This window comes from Sinohyriopsis cumingii, chromosome 1 (genome assembly GCF_028554795.1).
Source record: "Sinohyriopsis cumingii isolate HCF-2022 chromosome 1, ASM2855479v2, whole genome shotgun sequence".
Taxonomy (NCBI): domain Eukaryota; kingdom Metazoa; phylum Mollusca; class Bivalvia; order Unionida; family Unionidae; genus Sinohyriopsis; species Sinohyriopsis cumingii.
The window spans coordinates 72797396-72810809 of NC_142961.1; the positions used below are offsets into that span (position 1 = coordinate 72797396).

General features: G+C 34.3%; 1 protein-coding gene across 3 annotated transcripts in view; it reads left to right on the forward strand.

Annotated features, from left to right (window-relative positions):
* The first annotated feature begins 386 nt into the window (after positions 1-386).
* The window catches only part of LOC149807114 (uncharacterized), a 35810-nt gene continuing 22782 nt past the window's right edge, over positions 387-13414 (forward strand). The window contains exons 1-3 of one of the 3 annotated variants that reach the window (XR_016421816.1): positions 387-542; positions 6516-6543; positions 11300-11553. Coding sequence is in view for 2 of the 3 variants with exons in the window: in XM_089962203.1 (XP_089818329.1) it covers positions 539-542; positions 6516-6543; positions 11300-11553 (286 nt within the window). In the remaining variant the exon portion in view is untranslated. The remainder of the gene's footprint in view (positions 543-6515; positions 6544-11299; positions 11554-13414) is intronic. The other 2 variants (XM_089962203.1, XM_089962190.1) reach the window with 2 other exon arrangements.

Consider the following 13414-nt stretch of genomic DNA (forward strand, 5'->3'; position numbering starts at 1 on the left):
CATCACTTAGTGAAACATAAGATTTGTTTGTAAATTATATTAGGTATAATAGCAATTGCTGGCACGAAATCACTATGGCCATAGACTAGGGGGTTGTGCATTTACGTGGATTTACCAGTCGCCAAACATAGGATTTGATCCGGAAAAATATTATGCAGATATCGGAAAAAGAACCCCACAGCTGACGGTCGCTCAACAGCCGCGATAAATACCGGTAAGTGTATAAAATGTTCACCGATATATGCAGACAAGATTGTCTGCAGATGTTTGCATGTTTTAATGAATAGGCGATATAAGTTCCTAAACCGCCAGTCATTATCATACAGGTGTTGGGCTGATTTATAATCCTAGTATAATAGCAAATCAACTGAATATAACAGGAAGCCTGTCATATACACCACATGTATTATATTCTGCTCTTGTGCCCGACTACTGAAGACGTTATTCGCGCGAGATGGACAATTCCGCAACATAACTTTATTTGTTTTGCCTTCTTATCCAGAAGTAGCTGGATCTCGACCGGCGTGACAATGGCAGAATGGGTAGGTATTGGGAACATAATAGTAACTGCAGTATATAGGCACTGTTAAATGTGTACCTTTCAAATCTGAGATTGGAATGATCTGTTTACATTTATGTCATTAACGTATCGTGATGCATAACCCCAGTAGTGCAACTAATTCATATTTTCTGGGAGCTGTTTTACAGTAGTGTTTGGCCGCTTTTAGTTGCCTACTTTCGATTTCAAACGGTGGGGTTTGCGTTTATTGATTCATTTGTACTCAGTGCGAGAATATATTGTCAAAAGACACACATAAAACAATATTATGTAGACAGTTATACATTGGATGTATGACTGTCAAAAGTAATTTGTAATGTTCAGTGGAATATTAATGGTAAATGATTCCCGGGGCCAGTTGTGTAAATGGCGCCCAGGGCGACGACGATGGCCAAAACGGCAGAAGCTGGGGGAGGGTTCTAGGGAGGAGGCTAGTGCCACCTCCCACCATCTAGGGGGTTTGAGGGAGCGCTGACAGAATCCTCATTGGGGACCGGGCTGCAATTTGACGCCATTTAGTGGCTTTTCAAAAAAAATTCAATCATTCACACAAGACAAAAACCATTTTATGCATATCTGTCAGTTTCACATTAGGCCCATTAATTTCACCTCAAAGACAATAATGTTAAGCATGTACAGACAATAAATTTTAGCAAAATCGATTTATTTATGGACTGTTTGTTTACAAAACTCTAGATGTGTCTATGCAGCAACTTAAAAATGATAAGTTTTCAGAGCTTTTATCACTTGCAAACTGCTCAGTGGTGCCTCTACAGTTAATTTTAAGAGAGAGACAACTCTGCTGACAATGTTGCCAAATTAGTTAACCTTCACTGACTCGTCCATGAGTTATTGTTCTTTTTATTTATAAAACACCATGCAAATAAAGTTAACTCAAGAAACACAATCCTTCAGCAACAATCACTCTAACATCTAACTCATCAATCACTACCAGATGCAATATACAGCTGGCAATTCACATATGATTCAGATCATATCACAACCAACAAAATTGAAAATGTTGATATGAAAGAAATCGGCATTATTAGTAATTCACAGTATCTGCAGGCATGTACAAAAAATATAATCCACCCATACCCCTTTCTATAAATCTTAACTACTAGTGGTTGTCTGACAGATTTGAAGATAGAAGTCTATTTAAACTGATTTGTGCACAGGTGACAGTATTGATTGATGTCTGGATCCCGCTCAATCACTATGATAAAAAAGAGGATTAGCAGGGTTTTGGGGGTTCTAATGGATAGAATAGCAGTTTGTTCATGGAACACATGCTGGTTTGCAAATTCCTGTTATTTGGGTGCATTATGTAGTTTGCTGAAAGGTCTGGATTCAAGACTAACAAATTTACAAACACACAATTTTGGTCATTTTTGAAAAAAAAATGGATCAACTGTTTTGGTGCCCCAAGACCTCTGGCACCCGCTGCCCAACCCCATTAGTATGCTACTGCTGATATTTATTGTATTCTTAACCTTGACCTAGCATGGTTCATGCCCTTAACAAGACCAAGAAGTAGATCTCTGCTTTTTTCTTCTTCTCTTTCTGACATTGCTGTTAGCAGAGAATAACTGCATGTGTCACTATTTAGAATGGATCTTTCTGCCAAAATACTCTTGGACTATCAACCACTTGCCAGGCATGTTGTGCTGTCAGAACAGTGTTCACTGTTTTTACACATTGCCTTTTTTGTGCTTGCCACTGGTACCCCCCCACCTCATCTGAGAATCATGTGTTTCCTCAGTTCTTTATTGTATTCTCTCACTTTTTTATTTAGCACTGCACCAGTGCTGCTTGCTATTAATTAGATTTTTATTTTGTATGCTAATGGTAAGTAAAATCCCTCTTCTTTTGACCCATTGGTTCGTAACCTTTTTTTAAAAAAAATTTCTGACACATACGTGGAGGGCAGTACTATCCCAAGGTAAGAATAATGCATGGAGACCGTCTAGTGAGGACTATACCACTATGAAGTCAGTCTTATCTTGTGGTTATACTGCCTTCCACACATGCATCACAAACAATGTCAGAGCAAAATAGCCAGATCTACTTGTTGATGTAGTCTTAATGTGAATTGTAATTCTTATATGATAATATTGTGTGAAGCATAAAAAATAGGCATAGAAAGTGGTAAACTATATCTAGTTATTCATCATTGAAAAATATTAAAAAACTCTAGATTCTTTGCCAGCTGCAGTTTTACCAAGCATATCATTTTTTGTCTATTTCTGGATCTAGATCCAGGGCTTGTGCCACTCAAACAAATGCCACATGACATAAGATGTGACAATTAGGCAAAGGTATATAAATCAACTTTTTATGATGTCCATGTATTATTAGTATTTGCATCTGTAATATATTTCATTTCTTTCAAACACATATTGGCTGCAATAAAATACTGAAAAGTACTGATGACAGAAATATCAACTAAAAATCTATTTATATATTCAAACTATCAATAAAATTGTTATATTTATAGATGTAGTGAATTTTTAAAGATTTTCTCATGGTTTGTTTAATAACAGATTTTTACCCCTCCTATTAAAATATTTCAATGAACAAAATTAATTTTATAATGTTTTCCATTAGATTTGTTATTCCAAACATGAAATAAGAAGTGCATTCATAATAAACAAGTTTTTGCATTACCTTTGCTGTCACAAAATTTCTGTTCTGGCTTCCTACAAATAAATAAATAGGTTAAGAAAACCAATCTGATTAAAATCAGATCTTCATTTTCCTGTGTGAAGATCTGACAGGGACTGCATAAGGGTCATGTTCTGGTGACCTTTAAATTAGCCATTGGAAATGCAGGTTTCAGAAATCTGAATGCAGATTAAATGGTTTGGCACACATTGTTGCTCATCAGCCTGACTGCTCATTCTCCCAAACCTCAAGACTTCATCTGATTAGATGATAAAATTAGTAATTATAGTAATAACATAGATCACCAAAATAATACCCCTAAGCAGTCGCCATCAGATCTTCATATAAGGTCATTGGTTTCCCCCTAGGAAAATCAGGTCACCTGATGTTTGATTTGATTTACTGGCTGTTAAAAGACCTGACATTGTTGACAAGTTAGAATGATCAGGAATTGAATATTTGACCCTTGTTCTCAAATTGTCTTTGTTTTTAATATAAGAGATGTTTACATGGCATTGATTATTCCTGTCTTAAACATCTGTCTTAGTGGAGTCATTTAGTTATGTTCAATTAGTATTTGAGAGGATTTGTTTATTTCAGTTATTCATTGTAATTACAAGGTGATCTTAAACTTGAGGACTAAGTAACTATTTTGGACTTACTGTGAGGTCATTTAAAGATATTTTGGATTATATCATTTTTTGATACATCAACTCTGTTATCACATGAAACTATTTCAGAGTACTGCCACATCAGCACAATAGACTGAACTTCATTCAGAACACCACTGGAACTCATTTGGAATAATAGATACTTTCTGACTTGTGATAAAATGTTTAGGACTATTGAGGATTTTGTTAACCATATTGTATGTTATTTTTAATTTGTCACTTTGTGCTCAAGGAAAATAAATTATTTGTTGAACTTTACAAAACTTTTTTGGTTTTCGATCCTTTCTGTTACTTAGTTTAAAACTATAGAGTCATAACATTGTTTATTCCGGATACCTCAAGTAATGTTATAAGGAAGAATTCAGTTTTAGATTGGATTTGTTGTGTTCGATATGACAAAAAATTATATATTATTATTATTATTATTTCAACAAAAACAGAATTTATGGGGATATGAAAACAAATTTTAGAACACAAAGAGATCTGAAGTTTGAAAATGCACAATTCAGTAAAGAGATAAACAAAGTAGGCATTTTGATATGAATTTCTGATGTCAATAAGTAAAAGTTAAAAGCAAAACAAAGGACAAGAAGTGTACTTTCAAAAGACTTGTCTGAAGATTTTATGTTAAATCAGGGCTGGAAAAATCTGAAAATGGCATACTTGCCTGCATTCAACATTTCTATAAACTAAAATATTGTATTCTATGCAAAATTATGGGGCAGTGTCAGAGAAGGAAGAAAAAATTGTCCAGCATATTTTCAACATGTTCAGTACTGCTGGACAAGGGAATTTTCCAACCCTCTGCATGACCCAGATTAAAATAAATGGAGGTTCAGTACAGTCTGTGACATAGATTAAAATGAATGGAGGTTGTATGACCTTGATAAAATGAATGGAGGTACACTGTATAGAACATGACCCATATTCTCTAAACAGTGTTAAAAGAGTTGGTTGAAATTCTTGAATTGAGGCAAAGATAAACATACCAGTGTTATATATATGTGCATCACATTCAACACATGACAGCTTTAAGACTTAGCCGGTTTGACTTTATACATGTATGTTACAAACTCTAAGCTTGAATTTATTTATAGATAAAGAGAGTAATATGACCATTTATGCATCTTTTCTAAAGATAATTGCTTGGGCTAATGATAATTCTATCACAAAGTATTTCAGGTTTTCAGGTTTAAGTGTCTTTTGAAAGTTTTGTTACCATTCAGTGTTTTAAAGATCAGTTACTGTGCAAATTCACAAACTATTTAATGACTCAAGTTCAGTTATCATCAAGTGTCATTATTATATGCTCATTTTTTTTCCCTGTTAACTTTACATTGTCAGAATCGTGCAATATTACCTGATACTGAACATGTGCGCCAATACACATATAGCATTCACGTACATAAAGGAACAACTTTCTATTGTAAACAGACACTGGATGCAGATGCCAGCACTTTTGATCTGTAAACAAATCATGTACACTCACGTAAGAGGTGCTTTATGTTGTGGTTGTTTAAATTTGTTTCTGAATGAACTAAAACATGTTTCTTGGACTACCACATACCAACTGCTTAATGGAACGTTCCGCGTTGATACAATGTTTCAGATTTAGGCTAGCTACAGTACACAACAGGTGCAAGAAAATGTCCTCACAAAAGACATACAAGTGACAAGTCATATACTGTCTTCTTTAGCTGGTGATAAGAATGGCAACAAAAAAAAAATATATTTCCAGGTTTACATCCTGAATTTCCTCAAAATGTACTTTCTTGGTTTTGTTAAATCCGAATTACATGAGCCATGTCATAGGTTCTCAATCTTGATTACACAATTCGAAATTGTACTGTAATTTTGATGACAAGTGCAATTACATCCTCCTTACTGCACTCAGAATGAAATAAGCATTAAATTCCATAGCGTCTTTTTGATAACTGCGTTTGAAAGACTTCATATTTTCCCCACATTATGATTTCAAACACTCAGTGACAGAAACAGAAACACATTTGCTGATGTCAACATGCTTCTCCCTGGGTTATTCTTTCCCACATATTTCATGTAGAATTGTCACATACAAATCCAGTCCTTAATCACAAAATTTCGTAGAATTGATAAAAATACCAAAATCTATTCATTTCAGATCAATTGTTATTGCATGCACATTCATTAAAAATATGACTCCAAATTTAAATTTTAACTTGACATGCCATTTTCTTTCGAAAGTTATGTTGAGTGCATGACTAAGTTTAAATTTATCTGGGCGGAGTTATGTGCACAGTAATAATGTTGGTGTTGTGTAATGATGAATATGTGCTTGTGTATTTAGTTTGGAATATGGCATACATTCATTTATGTTGTTTCTTGTAGTGTATTTTGTTTATATAATTAAGCCTTAGGTAGAATAAAAAAACTGAGCATATAATAAAAAGGTTACTGCATTTGTATGGGAAAATATGAACTCGTTTTGTCAGATGGATATACTGCATTCCCAAGGTCGTGCAGTATTCCATCCCAAAACTCGTTCATATTTTCCATACAAATGCAGTAACCTATAATTATCAACTTGTATTTCAAAGTTCAATTAACATATTATGTTTTAAAGTGTATTTATTTCCTTTCAGCTCAACCAGTAGATGATAGACCAAAAGTGTAAGTACAGCTGTTTTTGATGTACTGAAAGAGTATGATAGAAATTGCATGAGGTTAAGGGTTAAAAAAGGACCAGTTGCTTGATGCTACCAAAATAATAGGTTGGTACCCACTTTTAAAGAAAAGGAGCTTGAGAAATACTTTCCTCATCTTGAGAAAATTGCAGAAAATTTGAAATGATCAATGGAGTGTTGGACTTTGTTATGACAAAGCATATTTACTGACAGATTACCTCATCGAGTCTACACATCACTCTCACTTAAGAACAAAGTGATAATTATGATGTGGTCAGGGAATGTATCATGAAGTTGAGTGTCATTAAAGCCTCAATGCTGCTGTTTATCATAAATTTCACAATTCCTCCAATCTAACTCAGGTTTGGAAGGAAGATTTGTTGAAAAAGCTATCTGACACAAACTATTCTTTAAAAAAATCAAGATGTTGGGCTTAAATGACGTTTAGATATTCAGTTTAGAATTAAGATGTGCCACCCCATAATTCAGTTTATAAAGTGGCTTATAATGCTGGTCATTTTCTGGAGTGCCCCAAAAGTGGTGATACATTTGACATATTCCATTAGAGACTAATAATAACAACATTCATATGTGGCACATAAATTGATGCAAGAGGGAATGAAGATAGACAGGCCTGTTTTTTTAAAGCAGATCTGAAAAGAAAAAGTGTGCATTAGATAAAAGTAAGACTCAGGTGAATATCAGTGATCAGTTGCGTTACTAGAATATGCATTAAAGGGCAAATATGGCTTGAAGACAATTCAGCATAGCTTGATGTGTGCCAGTTTTTGACTGAAATTGTTTCACCGAAAAATGTTGCTGATAAACATCAGATTAATTCATACACGTGAAATATGCCACTGTTTCTGTTTGAGGGACGAATTACATGGTTCATAATGTGATGAAATGTCGATTTTATCTGGTTTTAATGGAACCCAATGATGTTTAGGACCAGTATCTATCAGTATTCAGTATTAATGAGATGATATGGTATATACAACTTTTTGAAGGTATTAGCAGCATTGGAGCTTTAAAGGTTTAGACATGGTAGGAAAGAAACTAATCAGACTTATGTTGAATTTGTAATGTGAGTAAGAACAACTGTTTAATAGATGGTGTACAGCCGAGAAGGTTGATAAAGATCATGATAACTTTGGACAATTCATATTGATTGAAGAGTTCAAAAATTGATTCCATAGTGACATTAAGACTTACCTTGATTTGAACAAGGTTGAAACTCTAGAGAATGCAACCAGTACAGTTGTTGACTATTCTTTAAATCACAAAGTTTCATTTGTCATTAAATCTTCCTCTCAGCTGTTTTTGCTAAAACATTTCAGTTTCATATGAGTGCTTCCAAATCTCAATCTGCTACAACTATTAGGAATCAAACTTCTGATAGGACGCATCAGAAATCCTTATCTCATGCTACATGCACCTATTGTAAGAAGAAAGGGCACATTATGTATGATTGCTACAAGTTGAAATTTTGGTGACAGAAAAAACCCCAGCTATTCCAAGTGCTCATGTTTCTAAGAGGTCAAGGTCATAGTCATGTATTGGAAGCAGTACATTTGTTGGGTCTAGCAAACCCATTCATGTCGAAATGTTCTGTATCACTTGTTGGTGATTATGCCAAGCCTACCCCTATTAAGATATTACAAGACAAAGGAACTTCTCAGTCTTTTATTGTCAAGTACTTTGCCTTTTTCTGAGAAGTCTTCTCATGAAAGTGTTCTTATTCAGGGAGTAGAGTGTGCATTTGTTAATGTTCCTTTCCAATGTGTAAATTTGTTATCAGACTTAGTCTCAGGACCCATGATAATAGGAGTGGTGACTTCTTTGTCCCTTGAGGGTTTTCATTTGCTACTCAGTAATGACTTAGCTGTGGTTAATCCACTGGCAGCCAACAAGCCTTGTTTGGATCAAAGAGCTGATCCTATTGAAATCCCTGGTTTGTATCCAGCTTGTGCATCTACCAGAGCTATGGCAAAGAAAGCTCTTCCGAATCATGTTGATCAGGATGTTATTATTTTAGCTGACACATTTTGGGTTAGTCTTTTAATGTTACAAATGCTACTAGTGTGGATCAATCAAGAGGTATTGATCACAGCGATACTCTGTTTGGAATCTATGGCTCCATTGAGCTTGAGCAGTATAATGGTGCCTCATCAGGCTCCTCCATGACAGGTAACTCTGGCAGTGCATCAAACTTAAGTTGGAAGATGTCTTTTTCAAGCAAGTACAACTTGAGGTAGTGTTCCATCTGCTAGCTCCTTTCAAAGATTACCTTGCCATCCATTCCCGTCAAGTGGACAACTTTGGCATTAGTTTGGTCATGGGCCTTCTTACAAGGCATGGATGTTTCCTATGTTTGATGCAATCCTTTTTTTCTGCCACAGATCAGCCCAGAACTGATTTGTTCAGGGCCTGGCTGTCTTCTGCACCATGGTGTTTGCTGACTTTAAATTACAGAAGAATTTCTGGTTTTATTAGTATTTATTCTAGGTAGGCTGAATTATTTGCATTGATCACTGGCACCATTTTGTCTGAGTGGGTCTTGAGCCAGTCTTTGCTTTGTGTTGTTTGTGTCAAATGTACTTATAGATAACAGAGGTCAGGGCACATCAGACTTCTTCAGTATTCCCTTGTAGGCCTTTTCAAACTGATTAAAATTAGATCTCTGCTGTCCTACACGTAAATTTGACAGTGGGCTTAACAGCTTAACTTTGGGCCACAAGGAGGCATCAATAGGGAGTTTTGAATACTGTATGCAGACATGTAGAGGCCATATACTGGCAGGAGAGACTTGTGCACTTAACTCTTTTTGTGATGAGCTTGCCAGTATTAGTATCTGAAAGCTACTACACCACACTCTTAGCACTAGTGTTGTGGCATGCCACAAACACACATGCAGAGATCAGCAGTTGTATAAAATGTGATGACCTTCTTTGGGAAACAATATACCTGCTTTATGTGAGATCACCCTGTTTTCATTCCCTCTCCTTTTCCTGCCCAATACCAAAACAACTGAATGTGTGTATTGGGTATATAGTGTTGCCTATCTGTCCATTTGTAAACCAGGTGGTTGCAACAATATTTAGTTTGCTCAAGATCATGAAACATAATACTGATTTTGAGCTTGAGATTTTTATGTCGACCAATCACAATGGACATTTACTTTTGAAATGTTGCTTTTGATTGGATGAGAGTAAAAACTTGAATCCCAAATGGAGGCTCAGAGTTTTATGGCCTCCATATTAGATAGCAATATGTTATGTCTCAAAATAGGTACATGAAACTGGCAATCAGATTTGTATGCACATTAAGTGACTTGATTAGATTTTCAGGTCATTATGGAAATGTTAAAAAGAAATTGTGCAAGATCAGCAGCCTAAACACATGCTGTTTTTGTAATAGACTGGGTTACAACTGCTGGATTAGATTCCATGATACAGGGAGGATATGGAAGCAGAGGTCTGAAATAATACTTGTGTAAATCTGCAAATATGGAAATTTATTTATAGAATTGGATTAAAAATCATCTTAGTTGCAGTCGTTTTTTTTTTCATCATGGTAATAATAATGTCCAGGCTATAGAGACAACAATCTGATAATATGTTCTATCAGTAATTAATAAATAAGTACTCTAATTAACCTGTCAGCACCTGTAGAGTTTGGCATGTTCTTTCAACTCAACACATTCCAATCCAGAGGTATGATCTCTCACATTTATACAACTAACTGTCCTGAAACAATTCTTTTTTTACTTAAAACAGGTATCGAACAATTTCATATTCTTACCCCAGTGCCTTTATTTGGACATAAAAGTTTTGAAATATACAAAGTTTGAAATATACAGTATGTTGGTTCATTAGTGACATGATTCTAATCCACTGATAAGTTTTTTTATATTATGTCTAATCCTTCTGCTGATAAGAGATACATCATACATTGGTTGAGAAATATTTCTGTCAATCCAGACGTGTACTAAATAAGATTAGATTAGGGTTTTTGATGACTGTAAATGTACTTAACACACATCTTATTAAATTAGATTGGAGTACTTGATGATTATCCGTATACATGTACCTACAACTTGGATTTTGGTTTATTAAGGTTTTGGTGTTGAGAGGTTTTACTATAACTATATACTGTAGTTAAAGTTCGTATGCATATAAATACTAAACTGAGTATGCTTTTTATAGCTTTTACTCCATCATTTCACACTTTACACTTGTTAAAATTTAAAATATATTTGTGTTAAGTTTAAAATATTTTTTATTGTATCCTGCAGTTTAGAAAAATCATAAGTAAAGTGGAATGTGTAAAATCGAAACATTTAACACTTAATGTGCCATATGGTTCAGCATATAACTTTGTATCAGCGCACATTCTATACTGCTTGAAAAGTCTTTGGAGGTAAATACTAATTGTATCAACTCAACTATAATCTTTTGGTTGTAAACAGTGTTATATTTCTGAATTTTACATAGTACTGGTAAATTTAATTGGGTACATGTCAGTGTATATTTGTCTATTGTGGATTTAGTAGCAAAAATGTAACTTCTAATATTGGAGCCACTTTGTAAGCACATATGCTCAAAGAAAAGTATATTTTGCATAAGTTTTTATCCATATGTTTGAAACATCAAGTTGTATTCCACTTCCTTTTTGTTTTTCTTTGATGCTAAGATATTTTCTTTTCATTTCAACCTCTCAAAAACCTGCATTTTTTTCAGGACTCAAATACCATCAATAACCAGGGATGATCATGAAAGTGGAGAATACAAATGGAACAACAAGAAATGCAAGGTGTTCCTGCTTTATTGTAATGAAAGTAATGTAACAGTGAATGGACCATCAAAGCGCAAGACATCAGATTGGGAAATTCATGATTTAAAAGAAAAACTTCGAGGCTGGCTTGGAGAAGATGTAGTGGATTTCAAGGAATATCAGAACTTCAAAAAAGAAATGTTAACTGACTTTAATATAGGTATGTCTTTTGAAAAATGCAGATGTATATGGTGAGAAATCTATTGTGAGCAATCAAAATGGAAGCATTTTGATGACAAAAGGTGATGCATCAGATGGTCTCTTATTTCAGGTCATCACATTATATACTGTATTATCATTGATCATCCATGCATGCAAAATTTGGTCTATCATTAGAGTTTGTCATCTAAAACTGTGGTATTTCAGTTCAGGTTTTACTGTAAAACATTGCCTTTCAAATTCCTTGATGAAATATATTTATCATTTATCTTCCAATCCAGTTTTCAAAACTTTTTCTCTGTACATACAGCGTTTTCATAGTTGTAATATTTTCCTCTATAAAAAATCAGGTTATTTGCAGCATCCACTAGCATATATCATATTTAGAATATGGGATATCAATAGCAAGGTTATTAGCAATATCCACTAGTATATTTCATATTTAGAATGCGGAATATCAGTAGCAAGGTTATTAGCAATATCCACTAGCATATTTCATATTTAGAATACGGAATATCAATGGCAAGGTTATTAGCAATATCCACTAGCATATATCATATTTAGAATACTAAATATCAGTAGCAAGGTTATTAGCAATATCCACTAGCATATTTCATATTTAGAATGCAGAATATCAGTAGCAAAATTATTAGCAATATCCACTAGCATATTTCATATTTAGAATGTGGAATATCAATAGCAAGGTTATTTGCAATATCCACTAGCATATTTCATATTTAGAATGCGGAATATCAGTAGCAAGGTTATTAGCAATATCCACTAGCATATTTCATATTTAGAATGCGGAATATCAGTAGCAAGGTTATTAGCAATATCCACTAGCATATTTCATATTTAGAATGCGGAATATCAGTAGCAAGGTTATTAGTAATATCCACTAGCATATTTCATATTTAGAATGCGGAATATCAATATCAAGTTTATTAGCAATATCCTCTAGCATATTTCATATTTAGAATATGGAATATCAATAGCAAGAAACTTCAAGTTCATTTTTTATCAGCTGCAAATTTACTGGCATGTCAGAGTTTTAACTGGTGACTAATTATGACCAAACATTGTAGCATATCTTTTCTCTGACTGGTCTGGTGGCTTAGTGGTTAGAGCATCTGCTTTGTATGTGGAAGGTTGCGGGTTCAAACCCCCACCATTTCATACCAAAGACTTATAAAATGGTACTAATAGCTGCCTTGCTAGCTGTTCAGCATTAAGAGGTTAGTGTTAAAATTGGTCGGCCTGGTGTCAGGATAATGTGACTGGGGGGGAGACATGATGCTACCTGTCTGAAGCATCATGCCCCAGTTCTAGACATCACTATAAATTGCCACACTACAGACATCATAGCGATATGACTGAAGTTTTAAAAAAAGCTGCATTAAAAATCCAAATCACACACACACACACGTTAATTTTCCATCAGTACTCATGATATTACAAAGATTTATTTGCACTGAATTTACTTAACTTTTATATTTACCTATGAATGGCTTCCTACCAGCTGTTATCAGTGGCCATTTCTCACTAATTTTTTCTGCATTTTTTCTAAAGTTTTTGACGAAATCTAGCATCAAGGCTTGATTTTATATTGCTAATATGGTATATCTGTTAATCTGTTAGACAGGTTTCAGAATTACTTATTTGGCTGAAGACCATAGGTAATGCCAAAATTCTCTTTATCAGATGATAAACTTATTAATGCAGGTGTTCCACAGGGATCTGTTCTCATGTGACTACTATTTTGATTTATATAAGGGATCTTCTGTTCTCACAGGAATTCTATTCTGATTTAAATATGTCTTAAGGAATTAGTCTCATTATGGAACAGTTTGCTTACAATTCTT